The following is a 13,854-nucleotide window of genomic DNA, read 5'->3' on the forward strand; positions in this document are numbered from 1 at the left end:
GAGATGTTAGAGAGTTAACAAGTGACAAGTCCATCAATTACTTGGCTCGGCGACATCCCGGAGCTACGCTTTCCTGCACTCTGTGGCCGCACGGGTCACCGTACCATCGTCATATTCCAACCAACCACTTCTGCTATTTTGTTCTCCCCAGTTGCTTGAGAATTCGGTTTCTCACAACTCACCATGGCGAGTGCGACATCCCGTCCTCTGGAGTACCTCGAGGGTCTACCAGGGACGACTTTCTACAAGTTATACCAGCAGCCATCAACAGCCCTTGCGATCTTCCGGCGCATGCTGCCTGATCTGGGTACATTGAGCTCATCCAGCTGAAAGGAAATATCTCACTAACAGTGAATACAGCAAAATGCTTTGTGATGGCTTTACTTTATTTGAAAGACCCGCTTCCAACGGCTGATCTGGAAGTCTGGGTCAAGTCGGAGAGCAAGAAGTGAGTAGCTTATCTGACTGCTTTTTGGCTCGTGACTCGACTGACCGCGCTCCAAGACAACGGGATAATGCACTTTCAATATTGGGTCGACTCCACATTCTATCTACGACCCTCACAGCCGAAAATGTCCGCGCCTACATGGTTACCAACCCCTTCGCCGCTTCGCTGCGACAAGCTCTGATGGGCGCCGAGGACTCTCAGTCTTTTGGTGTGTTCTCGCAAGCCCCTGAACATGCCCCCGTTTCAATCGCCGAGTTGGATGAATACGCTAGACGACAGTGGGAGGGTGTTATGGGGTACATGGTTGGAACCAGTGCGTTGAGTGGGCAGCGCGACATGGTCAATTTGAGCAAGGGTGTCAAACAACTCCTCCAAGCGGGACATCTCGTTGAAATCCGAGGGAACCGCGTCGATATCACCAAGGATGGATTCGGATTTGTACTGCAGGACGTGAACACCCAGGTCTGGCATATCTTAATTCTGTATGTCGAGAGCGCCGAGGCCATTGGCATGGATAGCGTCGAGGTGCTCTCGTTCCTGTTCCTTCTAAGCAGTCTGGAGCTTGGATCGTCCTACGAGAAAGACCATATGACACCCAACCAACTTCGCACACTCACGGACCTTGCCGACTTTGGCATCGTTTACCAGGAAAACGTCGACGCGACGCGCTTCTACCCCACGCGTCTGGCAACGACGCTCACCTCCGACTCCAGCGCTCTGAGCAACCCGGTCACCGGCTCTCTGACCGGGCCAGCCGGAGCGACTGGTGGCTCCGGTTCTGGATTCATCATCATCGAAACGAACTACCGACTCTACGCCTACACCTCATCACCTCTTCAAATCTCCCTCATCTCCCTCTTCACGAACCTCAAATACCGCTTCCCGAATTTGGTCACCGGAAAAATCACCAGACAGTCTGTCCGTCGAGCCATCGAGATGGGAATTACAGCCGAGCAAATCATCTCGTACCTGTTATCGCACGCACACCCACAACTGCGCAAGCACAGCGCCGCCCAATCCAACAACAAGGGTCTCCCCGCCTCTGTGCTCCCGCCCACCGTCACAGATCAGATCCGTCTGTGGCAACTGGAACGCGACCGGCTCCGGGCCACGGCGGGCTTTTTGTTCAAGGACTTCACCAGCTTGGCGGAGTATCAGGCTCCTTGTCAGTATGCGGCGGAGATCGGCGTGCTGGTTTGGAAGTCGGATCGAAAGCGGATGTTCTTTGTCACGAGGCACGAGCAGGTTGCTGCGTTTCTGCGGAGTCAAAAAGCTGGAACTAAGTGAGAAGTAGCATATGGTTAATCTGGATAGTGGAGGATAGTCTTGGGTACACTCTTTCAGGGCAGGGATCCTGGAATTACGAAATCATGACCCATGGCAGCTTTAGTGCTGTGATATAAAATTGTACGATATACAGTGGTGAAATACGCCTAGACTAGATGATCCAGGCTTTCAATGGGAAAGCAAGACCCTCTACTCCTGATGTTACCCTGATGTATAAGCATTCGATCCTTCTCCGATTATCTCCATGGCGATCGAGCACATACCGAAAAGAGGATCTCGGACGGGTCACGGAGTTAACCTTTAACAGCGGGAAACCGATTGGTGCACTTGTATTTGATGCATTCTCATTGGCTGCAGATTATCTACAAGAGCGCAGAGATCCACATTGAATTTGACGCGTTAGGCCACTTCGCTGGAAAGAGGAAGAAGAGCAGAGACGCGTCGGATTTAAGCTCTAAGCAGGCTGCAGCTGTTTCCAAGGTTACCTACGCTAGACGCACGTTGCAGTATAAAATGTTACCATTGGTCCCTGATTGAATCAATTCCGCATAACTCCCATCTTCACATCTTTCCACCCTCTTATTGAACTCCAATATGTCTCTCCCAACCCGAACCCTCGGCCGCAACGGTCCCCAAGTCCCCGCAGTCGGACTGGGACTCATGAGTCTCGGCAGCATCTATGGCTACGCCGGCACCCTCGAAGAAAAGGTCGCTTTCCTCGAGCACGCCCACTCAATCGGAGCCCGATTCTGGGATACAGCAGACGTGTACGCCGACAGCGAAGACGTAGTAGGAGAGTGGGTCAAGAAGTCAGGAAACCGCAAGGATATCTTCCTAGCATCCAAGTTTGCCATCCAGTACGACTTCAACGTGGGTATACAGACCGTTCGGTCTGATCCGGAGTATGTCAAGGAGTCGTGCGAGAAGAGTTTGAAGAGACTCGGGGTTGAGACTATTGATCTTTACTACTGTCACCGGGTTGATGGTGTGACGCCTATTGAGAAGACTATTGAAGCTATGGTTGAATTAAAGAAGTAAGTCATACATAACCCCAGATCCCATCTATTATTTTTTTTTCCCGGGGTGGTGACTGATTTCATCAACAGTCAAGGCAAGATCAAATACCTCGGATTATCCGAATGTTCAGCAGCGACTGTGCGCCGTGCCCATGCCATCCACCCCATCTCAGCGTACCAGGTGGAATACAGCCCGTTCGCGGTGGACATCGAGTCCGACAAGACCGATCTCTTGAAGACATGCCGTGAGCTCGGCATCGCCGTTATTGCGTACAGTCCTGTTGGCCGGGGTATCTTGACTGGGCAGATTCAATCGTTCAATGATCTTCCCGAGACCGATTTCCGTCGTGGAATGCCCAAGTTTGCCCAGGAACATTTCCCCAAGATCTTGCAATTGGTGCAGGGGTTGAAAGACGTGGCAAAGAACCATGGTAGTACCCCTAGCCAAGTTGCTATTGCTTGGCTGCTTGCTCAAGGCCCGGATATTATTCCTATTCCTGGGACTAAGTCGATTGAACGTGTTGCTGAGAATGCGGCTTCCGTTCACCTTCAGTTGAGTGAGAAGGAGTTGTCTGATATTCGGGAGTTGATTCAGTTGACTGAGATTCCTGGAACCCGGTATCCCGCTGAGTGAGTTGCTCTTTCTATCTTGCAGGTTGTCCGTGTTGCTAATGGTTTTTTTTTTAGGGTGATGGATTGCATTATGGGTGAAACTCCGCCTCTTTAGGTAGCTGCTGCAGAGTAAGAGTTGCAGTCTTCTATATAAACCAAATATTACTCAAGAACGCAGAGAATTGGGTGGCCAATATCCCCAAAGTTGTCAGGGATGCATTCCTTCCAGTAGTTGAATCCTTCACTGTAGTAGATATCGAGCCAAAGCCAACGCTGACCACAATGGCTTGAACATTGACTGAAGTGAGCTTATTATAGCCAAGTATCCTTAAGCTCTAACCCCTAACACAGCTGGCAAGTGGGCCACGCAGAAGTACAAATGTGATTTCATTTGCGTGGACTCAATTGAGCCAAGAAGAAGAACCGACGATCGCTTCAGATCCACTTGGCCCCCTTGAGGGCCAGGGCGCGAACCAGCCTCTAACATTAAAGACAACCCCGCGCTAGACAAGAAGAAGAAAAAGAAGAAAAGAAAAAAAAAAATATTATCACCGTCCGTGTGTTTCTTCCTTTCTGCTGCACCCCCAGAAAGAACAACACAACACTCCAATGAGCCCATGTCCTCCCACAACCACCTCCAGGGAAACTCCTCCCTCAGCGACTCCAGCCCCGGCCACTGGATCACGGGCAGCTACACGGGCAACAGCAACGGCGTGCGCATAACGATCGCGACCTTCATCGGCGTAGCCTGGTACAACGTCGCCGAGCTAATTGTGCTCATCTTCCTAACCTTCAAACGCTATGAAGGCCCCTACTTCTGGAGCATGCTGATAGCCAGCCTCGGCATCTACCCGTACTCGATCGGCTACCTGATGAAATTCTTCGACCTGACCTCCGCCACCTGGCTCCCGGTAACCCTCCTCACAATCGGCTGGTGGGCAATGGTAACCGGTCAGTCATTTGTGCTGTATTCGCGCCTGCATCTGGTCATCCAGAACATGCGCGTTCTGCGTCTGGTGCGGGCGATGATCGTCGTCAATGTTTTCACGCTGCATGTGCCGACGACGGTGTTGACGTATGCGGCTAATTTCTCGAGATCGCCTGCTTCGATTGCCGGGTACGATGTTATGGAGAAGTTGCAGTTGACCGGGTTTTGTGTGCAGGAGGTTATTATCTCTTGTTTGTATATGTGGGAGACCAATCGCATGCTCAGGTTGTATCAGGATCATGTTAGTCGGAAGACGATACTGCAGTTGTTGGCTGTCAATGTTGCGTGTATTCTGATGGATATTGCCTTGATGATTATTGAGTTTAGGGATTTTTATATCTATCAGACGACGCTCAAGGCGACTCTGTATAGTGTCAAGTTGAAGTTGGAGATTGCTGTGCTGGGGAAGTTGGTGAATATTGCCCATCAGCACATGTGGAGGTCGTCTTCCTTTGTTACGGCTGGTGGGCAGTATCCTTCTTTTGTCGATCCCAGTCGTGCTGTGCATGATTTCAATCATCCCGAATCGTTGGCGCCGAGTTCGGCGAAGGGTCGCATTTCTGGGTCTGAAGCTTTGGATATGGATATTCGATGAGGGTCTTGGGCTACTGTTGAACTCTCTCCCAAGGCCTACTGGTCTATCCCACGACAATTTGCGTCGCTACTGCAAGGATCACCCGATGTGATTCCACCGATTTAAAGGACTGCAGACCAACATGCGTCCGCTCGCGCTGTCGCCGTGGTCTTGACTCTGCCACGGACCCAACACTGGCTGGCAATCAGTGACCGCGTTCTTTTTCGTGGCTGCGAACATCGATACCCCATTCTAGACCGTCTGAAAGGGGCGACCTGGTCGAATGGGAATGCACTTCGCGCACGATGACAATGCTCCAAGTCCGAGAGGAACCACTTATCATCCTCGTCCAGATAGAAAAACACAAAGCGAAGAGCTACAGGCCCGTCGCTCCGAACCTATCTTGGGACATGCCGATACACAATATTTACACTACTCAAGATTTTACAATTCGTAGGATGCCGAAACATCAAGCAATGGCCATAAGATCTACTACAGTACTACGGAGTACTGTACTCCAGTCCAGATAATAATAGACTCAGCCCTAGCCACGTCATTGCCCAATCCCTCAAGGGCCAAGGCTCAAGCGAACACAAAGTCTTCAACAAAAAGCAAAGAAAAATAGAATAAAAATCCCGAATCAGTTCTTCCTCGGCCCCGGAGCGCCTACAACCGGCCCGGTCTCGGGAGGTGGGGCCAGCGATAGGGATAGGGCACGATAAGCACACACACAAGAGACAGTAGAAATGTGAACAAAAGAAACTGAGGGTATAATATGCATCTATGTACTGTATCTGTATCTGTATGCTAATCTCATGTATATACTTTCAAATGTTTATATGATTTTTTATATTTTTTTCCACAGGTAAATCAATCAAGACCCCTTCCGTCTTCCATCAAGCCCCTCATGCAGATAGTTCCGCCCCTCCGTATTGACAAACCCGCCAATCCCAAAGGCAGGAATAATCCTGCACATACGTAGCAGCGACGCGCCAATCCAGTCGCGACTGACACGGCTGATGCGGTCTTTGGAAGTCATCACCTGCGGCCTGTTGTACAGGTCCAAGCCGAGGAGGTGGATCGGGGTACTGATTAGCTGGATTGAGGCTGGGATGGCCAGTTGGGCGATCAGGATCTTGCTGTATTCTTGGGAGGCGATCGAGTCTGGGATTGAGGCGGAGACCATGGCGGGGAGGCTGAAGGAGCCGAAGATTGTGAGTGCGTCGCGGATGAGGAAGGCGGAGTAGGTTGATACTGGGATTCGGGTGCGGCCGAAGGAGCGGGCTGTTTTGGTGGGTTTATTTGTTGTGTCTGTTGTGGTTGTAGTTGTGTTGGTGTTGGCGTTGGTGGTGTTGGTGGTAGCTGTGGTTGCGGTGGTTGGGGGAGGTGGTGCTGGTGTAGAGGTATTGCTGTGGCCGAAGAGTTGGGCGAATTTCACGTCTTTCCAGATTCCCACGGAGGAATTGACGATGAATGTGGAAGCGAAGGTGGTCATGCCTGCGATGGCGTGGTCGATGTGTGGGTACCATTTGCTCAAGATGGTTTCCGAGGCATTGGCCGTTGCAAAGGTTGCCGTGTAGAGGGACCAGACGAGGAGACTTGGTCGGGATGTTAAGAAAGTATGTGGTTGTGTGATGGAGAGCCAGAGGTGGCGGCGGAATGCTGGGAAGAGTGGTTGGTTGTAGAATGATTTCTCGACGACGAGTCTGAATGGGCCTTGAGTTAGCATTGCTGATAGAAGTCGAGACTCGAGACTGAATTACCTGTCGAAGATCATGACGGCTGGCGTGATCAATGATGCTGAACCTGCAGCAATCACTACATCGGCTGCCAGCAGCTCTGCCATCCGACTCTTGGTGTAGTGAATACCGAATGGCAGAGCCTGGTCCTGGACCTTCTGGGTCATATTTATGGGTGTATCTTATGTTGCGTTCAAACGAACAATGCTCTCGTCATCTGTTCGTGATCACCTAGCAATCTGCTGGTTTTGTGATATAGAAAGATAGCAAGGTTTCAACAATGTCGTAATACTGAAAAAGAACTTGTTAAATTCAATAAAATCCACCGCGGGGGTACTTCATTGTGAGACCACTTACTGTGGATCAACCTTGATAGGAGGAGTTAGGGCTTGAGATGAGCAATGAAAGTAGGGGTAAGAGAGGGTGAGTGGGAAAGAGAATGAGAGAGAAAGTAAATATAGGTTACAATGAATAGTGTAAGAGCATCTTATCGAAGATCAAGCTCATCAACTTGAAAGTTATAGATCGCCAGCTCGAACCCTCGGCCAAGCGAGCCAATAACAATCCTGACCGGGCCGGCCGCCGGTGTTGTATGCGGGCCGGTGATTGGTCTGGTCGCCGTCCTAATCGACCTTATTTTTAGGGGAGTTCTAGAAGATCAACATAAAACCATACGAGAATATTGCTGTAAGGAATTGCTGTCTCCCCGCATTTCCCCGATTCCCCTCAACATTACTGTCACCTGTTCTTCTATCTGGTTGACGAAGTTAGTGACTTTCACCGCTTTATGTGGGGTTGCGCTTGGCCTTCCCACATTGGGTAAATAATCAGGCACGAGAGGTACTCCTTATCGTAAGAAGCACATATTGAGGAAACAGTACCCGAAACAAACGAGTCCATAGAAATAGCGGGGTTAATGGGTTATTCTCCAATTCTACGATCTGCAACCCAGCAATCTAGACAAAGAACCACTAGGCACTGACCAGTCACCACAAAAGCTTCGCCTTTCTTTCTCCAATGAGTGGGACCAAGAGAGGCACAATGACCAACCCTCCCAAGGCTATTGTTTCTGTGTGTATGCTTTCCTTTTACTACTTGCCTAAGAGGCTAAGAGGCTAAGATTGTGAAGTAATCTTGAGTCCTTGATACTGCGATCTCCAAAGAATCCAAACCCAGGCTGTACACAGGTCACAGTAACTACTACTCTAGTATCTCCTTGCCTGGCAACGCTAGTTGTGTTTAGTGTTTCTTTTCTGCCGCAAATGACGTGAACGTTCACCTCATCTAACACTTCGCACTTCTAATTTTACTCGATTAGAAAGCCTCAGCCATGGAATACCTTGTACGCAACTTCTACAACTGCTACAAAGCCCGACAGTGTTATTATCCTGCCATGCGATACATAACACAGAAACGCTGTATGCAACTGCTGCAAGTGTTGACTCTGATATTGATTCTGGGCTACGTATCGCATGGCAGGATAACAACACTGCCAGGCTTTGTAGCAGTGAGGCTTTTTAATCTAGTACCTCACGAAGTACCTGCCCCAGATCTGGCTTCGTTTCTTTCTTCTTGGGCTTCTTAGCGATAGGAGAAGGGGGAGATAGAGAAGCACTGAAGGACTGGAAGGGGCGATAGAAGAGCTATGCAATAGAGGCTCTTCGACCTCTTCTAGAAGCAGATCGCATGAATCCATGATAGAGACGCGTATATGCAGGAGGAAAGAAAGCGCGTTCTAGTTTCCTGGGCCCTTACTATTTAAGCATGTGTAAGCGGGTGGTGAAGCTGACCGACCAAAAAGATGCTAAACACGACTAGCGCTGCCAGGCAACTGGCAAGGGGACACCCACACTACTTGTACAGTTGTACTATGACCCAAGCTATTCTCGGTGTGCATAATGTGGCCAACATTCGGGCATTATCCGTATTGACTGGGCAGTGGGCACCAAGTGGTGGATCCAGCCCACTTGGAGGACACCGACATCGCGGGGTTCTGATGTGTCATTGCACTTGAGTCATAGCCAGCGTGGATTCCTTTTAGTAAGAGGTTCAATTCCAAGGTTGGAGCAACCAGTCTGATGTCGGATGATAATTTGACATGATTGCATTCTACAGTAAACAACAGTTGAGGGAGTGTTCCTTCAGCCCTATGAATTTCGTCAGTTTCGTCGGACCAGATTAGGGCACTCCAGCAGCCGGCCTTTATAGAACTATAGAACTAGTAGAAAGACCTCTAGAAAGAGTGAGTATTAAGTAAGTATGAGACTAAATCACATACTGATTTCTATAGCAAAACTGAGTCGGTATCCAACTGAAGCCCGTAGATGGGTAAGAAACCATGGACAAGGCAATGCAGTCTTGAGATGTGGTAGTTCCTCAGAAGTTCCTTGGAACTCATTGCCTTGAGGTTTAGATGCAAAGCGTCTGTAAAACATTTCCAAGATGATTCGGAATGATATCAACCTGTGATGTTGTAAGAAGCATCGAAGATTGATAACCGAACGCCATTTGCCTCCCAAGTCGATACTCCTCCAAATGGGACTAACCCCGATATCTCCGCCTTTAGATAAGCCCAGAAGCTTCCCGATCCCGACTCCGCATTAGTCACATAGCAGTGGCAGCAGCGCCTCCCAGGCACCCGACTCTACTCCGTACAGAGTACGCCATTATTTACCCTACACTCCCTACCCAGTGTAAACCCCCGACCTTAAATCAGAAACCACCGCAACCATGCCCCCAATAACAATCTCCAAAGGGCGCAGCCCAGCCGAACAAAACACAACCTTCACCCAAATGGCCGACACAGACCTGGAAAGCATAGGCCGCCACTGCCAATACGAATACTGCGGCCAACTCGACTTCCTCCCCTTCCGCTGCGAATCCTGCAAAAGCACCTACTGCCTCGACCACCGCACGGAAACAGCCCACCACTGTCCGCGCGCCGGCGAATGGGCCCGTCGCCGCGCCGGCCCCGTCAGCACCGAAAACAAACCCCCTCAAAAACCCTCCATCTACAACACAGACCAATGCGCCCACACCCAGTGCAAAACCCTCATCAACACCCTCAAAGATCCCGCCGTCCGCTGCCCCCAATGTACGCGCCAGTACTGTCTCAAACACCGGCTGCGCGAGGAACACGACTGCGCCAAGATCACCCCGCCTGCTGCGAGGGGGTCCGCTACGGCGGGAAATGAGAGTATCAAGTCTATGTTTGCGCGCGTGCGCACTTGGGGGAAAGATAAGCAGCAGGCTGTGGCTGGTGCGGGGTTGTTGACGTTGCCGAAGTTGAAGCCGAAGGCTAATAGTCCTGCTGCAAGGGTGCTGGCGGTTAATGCGATTAAGAGGGCTGCGAAGGGGGATGCGGGAGTGCCGGTTGAGAAGAGGGTTTATTTACATGTTGTTGGGACGGTGGAGACGAAGGCTGCGGAGCCGCCGGCGGGGGATTTCTGGTTTGATGAGAGGTGGAAGGTTGGGAGGGTGCTTGACGATGTGGCGAAGAGGTTGAGGGTGCAGAATCTAAATAATCGGGTTGATGGGGAGGATGCTAAGTTGAGGATCTTTCATGTTGAGTCTGGGGCGTTCCTTGAGTTCTCGGAGTCTATTGGGGGCGGGAAGGTGAAACAGGGTGATACTCTGGTTTTGTTACGGGGTGCTGGTGCTGTTCTTGGGCATTCATAGGCACTTTCTCTGTTTTCTTGCTTTTCTTGCTTTTCGTTTTGCATACCATGATACACCCGGAGCATGCCTTGACATACCGCTGTACAAGCGGACTCGGGGTTTCGCTCACTGCCCATTCATTATCGTGAATTTCGCCTATGTAGCCTGTGGCATAACACAATAATTGGTATCATATAAACATCATAACACGATAGTGCCCGTCAACCTGCAATCTAAACACTCATCTTCATCTTGATGATCTTGTGAGGGTTATATCCAATGACCTCAAACTCATCCTCCTTCCAGCCATCGACAACCGCGCTACCCCGATCATCACGCTTGATACGCAGCTCAGGGAACGCCGTCGGTTCCCTCACAAGCTGCTCTTGAAGCGCATCAACATGGTCAAGATAAACATGCGCATCGCCCATAGTGTGGATCAGACGACCAGGATGCAGATCCGCAGCATGGGCAAGAATATGAGTAAGGAGAGCATAAGAAGCAATGTTAAAAGGCACACCAAGACCCATATCACAGGATCTCTGGTACAGCACACAGGACAGAGTCCCCTTCTCCGACGGACGACCAGTCTTCTCATCGAGCTTCATACCCGGCGGGAACGAGACATAAAACTGCGCGAACATATGGCACGGCGGCAGCGCCATCTTCTTCAGATCAGCGGGGTTCCAGGCGCTCATGATAATGCGGCGATCAAAGGGGTTGTGAATGAGCTTGTGCACGACCTCCTTAAGCTGGTCGACGCCCTGACCCGTGTAATCTGTTTTCGCATCGACATACTCGGCGCCAAAGTGTCGCCACTGGAATCCGTACACGGGACCTAGGTCGCCTTCTTCGCGGTGGCCGAGACCGGACTTGTCGAGGAACTCGCGGCTGCCGTTTCCGTCCCAGATTTTGATCCCGGCCTTGGATAGCGGCAGCGAGGAGGTGCAGCCGGAAATGAACCAGAGGAGTTCGGCGAGCACGGCGCGGAGGAAAACTCGCTTTGTGGTGAGCAGCGGTAGGATGGGGATTGGGTCGCCGCCTGCTGGGTTGGGCTTGGAGAGGGAGAAGCGCAGTTGCGGTGGTGCAAAGATTGAGCGTGTTCCCGTGCCGGTGCGGTCGGGTCTATTCTCGCCTTCTGAGAGAATTTCGCGGATCAGGTTGAGGTATTGGTGTTCTTCGTGATGAGGGTTGTGTGGCGGCGAGGGTGCCGCGGGGGCTGTGGGGATTTGATCTTTAGTCATGATGGAGGAGGAGTTATGAACAGAGAAATGAATGCTATGATGCTGTGATCATGGGGTATAGAGACCGAAGTGTAAAGCGGATGTGAGGTGGTCTTGAAAATCGGCGGATCGCGTCGAACGCGACACGTGATCACGTGCGTGCGATTACAATTTACATCTCCCCCAATGAAGTAGATTTAGATTCTCGCGCAATATTTGGAGGTTGACGTGTTGAGACGAAGATGATTCTTCTGTATATTGGTCACTTTAATCTTTATAGTTTATGGGATTGCTCGAAAAGCTACAATCGTCAATCAGACGCATGTTAATTTTGGAAAAATCTCGAGATAAGCTAAAGAGCTCCGGAGAATTGTTTCTCGATATTAAGACTCGCGTCGTTTTCTATAAGAGGGTGATGCAAAGCACTAATGTATGTTCATGCAAACTGCCACCGCTGAAATGCACATCTCATCATCAAGGCACTCTTCAGTCTTCACCGGGCTGACGCTGGCGATTCCCTTTATGAATCAGCCAGCAAGTCCACTCCAACTCCCCGCAAAGCCCCCACTGCCCACGCGGGGAACTTGGATCGATCACCTCCATAGATATCGGAGAAGAACTTGCGAAGGAAAGCAGGATATTGATCATCGATAATAGCCTGTCGGATCTTGCCCATCAATGTCAACATGTAATGAACATTATGAATGGTTAGACTGTAGAGATGTTAGCAAGGGACTAGGTCATAGTGGCCATTCACACTTACAGGTGAGCGCCGACAGTCTCTTTTGCTGTGATATGGTGCATGTATGCTCGAGTGAGTCCAAGACCACCTTGGTCAGTTGGACGGCAGCAAACGCACTGGCAGCCTTCCTCGACGGGACTGAAATCATCGGCGTATGATTTATGGCTCAATTTCAGGGTACCAGAAGAGACAATAGCATCGCCAAAGCGCTAGTCGATGTCAGCAAGGGAACCAGATATGAGGGTCTGTTGGGCCTTACCGCTGTGCGCGTCGGCCAGACACAATCGAACATGTCTGCACCGAGAGCCACCGCTACAACAATATCCTCGGGATAACCCTAATATCCGCGATTAGCCAATGCAAATCGATCGTTCTAACATAACGTACCACGCCCATGACGTATCTGGGTTTATGTTCTGGGAGGATTTCAGTGCATGTATCCACTCTTTGGTTTGGTCAGTCCATGCGGTCTTGGTTTCATAGATGCGGCGAGGGACATACACTTTGCAGAATTCCTCCTTCGCCTCACCACCGGATAAACCACCAATGGCAATTCCTGGGGTATCTCGCGCTACCATCTCCTCACAACACTGTTTTCGCAATTCTAAGTCCAAACCGCCCTGGATGATACAGAAAAGATTTTGTCGCTCAGGATATTTGTGCTCCGCAATACACCGATCTAGCCATCGAATAGAGCGGTCCGTGGCTTCCTTGATGCGAGCATGATCCGGCGAAGTGGTAGCAATCACATCGTCCAATTGCATGATAATATCAGATCCAATAGAATTTTGAAGAGAGATAGAGTGTTCGGGGGTCAATAGCCTGGTAAAAAGTCAGCCATTCATATATCCCGCAATCTAGAGCGGGGATCACCTACATTGGCGTGCCATCGTGCGGGCTGAGGAAGCGCACGCCTTCTTCTGTGACAGTCGCCAATTGCAGAAGCGACACCATTTGGAAACTTAAGCAACACCATACCCGGTCAGTAAATGATCATCAACAGGGGGTAGCATATCTCACCCCCCACTATCCGTCAAGAGATTCCGATCCCAGCCCTGCAACTTATGCGCCCCACCCACAGCATCCAGTACCGCTTGACCGGGCTTCAGCCCTAAGTGGTATGTATTATTCAAGCACAACATGCATCCCGTCTCTCGCAGTTGGTCGTATGTCAGGCCCTTGAGAGACGCCTGTGTCGCGACGGGCATGAAGATCGGCAGAGGGACTGAGCCATGTGGTAGGTGAAGGGTACATGCGCGGGCCTTGGTTGTCTATTCATAGCGTTATATAGTTAGATATAGGTACTGTGGGTCTTGGAACTGCTGTCAAGCCACCAGGACGTACCGAGCATTTGGCGTGACGATCAAAGGTTAATGCGGAGGGCATTTTTTTCAGGGGAGGGGCAGCAGTAGTTGACATTGTTGCAATTGATACGGACAGGGCCGTTGAAAATAGTCTAGTAGGGTGTCTAGCTAAAAGCCGATGGCATAGCATGAGGAGGGGTGGTGGTGCAGTGTTTGCGATGCGATCAGGAACGATTTATCTGATAAGCTGTTTGCTTGGTTTGC

General features: G+C 50.5%; 7 protein-coding genes across 7 annotated transcripts; 4 read left to right on the plus strand and 3 right to left on the minus strand.

The window, feature by feature from the left end:
• Positions 1-183: 183 nt before the first annotated feature.
• On the plus strand, positions 184-1,735 carry N7515_001784 (TFIIH/NER complex subunit TFB2; the record flags this gene model as incomplete). The annotated part of the gene is made up of 3 exons (XM_056662528.1): positions 184-307; positions 361-448; positions 505-1,735. The coding sequence occupies 3 exons, from the start codon at positions 184-186 to the stop codon at positions 1,733-1,735; spliced, it is 1,443 nt and encodes a 480-aa protein (XP_056524641.1).
• A 594-nt stretch (positions 1,736-2,329) lies between these two features.
• On the plus strand, positions 2,330-3,478 carry N7515_001785 (Aldo/keto reductase; the record flags this gene model as incomplete). The annotated part of the gene is made up of 3 exons (XM_056662529.1): positions 2,330-2,769; positions 2,842-3,381; positions 3,439-3,478. The coding sequence occupies 3 exons, from the start codon at positions 2,330-2,332 to the stop codon at positions 3,476-3,478; spliced, it is 1,020 nt and encodes a 339-aa protein (XP_056524642.1).
• Positions 3,479-3,980: 502 nt separating this feature from the next.
• Positions 3,981-4,946, plus strand: N7515_001786 (uncharacterized protein; the record flags this gene model as incomplete). Its single annotated transcript, XM_056662530.1, has 1 exon — positions 3,981-4,946. One exon carries the CDS (start codon positions 3,981-3,983, stop codon positions 4,944-4,946), a length of 966 nt encoding a protein of 321 aa, XP_056524643.1.
• An 853-nt stretch (positions 4,947-5,799) lies between these two features.
• On the minus strand, positions 5,800-6,831 carry N7515_001787 (uncharacterized protein; the record flags this gene model as incomplete). The annotated part of the gene is made up of 2 exons (XM_056662531.1): positions 5,800-6,631; positions 6,689-6,831. The coding sequence occupies 2 exons, from the start codon at positions 6,829-6,831 to the stop codon at positions 5,800-5,802; spliced, it is 975 nt and encodes a 324-aa protein (XP_056524644.1).
• Positions 6,832-9,394: 2,563 nt separating this feature from the next.
• On the plus strand, positions 9,395-10,342 carry N7515_001788 (AN1-type zinc finger protein; the record flags this gene model as incomplete). Its single annotated transcript, XM_056662532.1, has 1 exon — positions 9,395-10,342. The coding sequence occupies one exon, from the start codon at positions 9,395-9,397 to the stop codon at positions 10,340-10,342; it is 948 nt and encodes a 315-aa protein (XP_056524645.1).
• Positions 10,343-10,554: 212 nt separating this feature from the next.
• Positions 10,555-11,565, minus strand: N7515_001789 (thymidylate synthase; the record flags this gene model as incomplete). The annotated part of the gene is made up of 1 exon (XM_056662533.1): positions 10,555-11,565. The coding sequence occupies one exon, from the start codon at positions 11,563-11,565 to the stop codon at positions 10,555-10,557; it is 1,011 nt and encodes a 336-aa protein (XP_056524646.1).
• Positions 11,566-12,064: 499 nt separating this feature from the next.
• N7515_001790 (tRNA-ribosyltransferase family protein) lies at positions 12,065-13,780 on the minus strand (the record flags this gene model as incomplete). Its single annotated transcript, XM_056662534.1, has 8 exons — positions 12,065-12,257; positions 12,308-12,495; positions 12,546-12,623; positions 12,674-12,731; positions 12,788-13,108; positions 13,164-13,247; positions 13,307-13,557; positions 13,631-13,780. The coding sequence occupies 8 exons, from the start codon at positions 13,778-13,780 to the stop codon at positions 12,065-12,067; spliced, it is 1,323 nt and encodes a 440-aa protein (XP_056524647.1).
• Between the last annotated feature and the right edge of the window lie 74 nt (positions 13,781-13,854).

This window comes from Penicillium bovifimosum, assembly GCF_028826915.1.
Source record: "Penicillium bovifimosum strain IBT 22155 chromosome Unknown utg000002l_segment0_segment0, whole genome shotgun sequence".
Lineage (NCBI taxonomy): Eukaryota > Fungi > Ascomycota > Eurotiomycetes > Eurotiales > Aspergillaceae > Penicillium > Penicillium bovifimosum.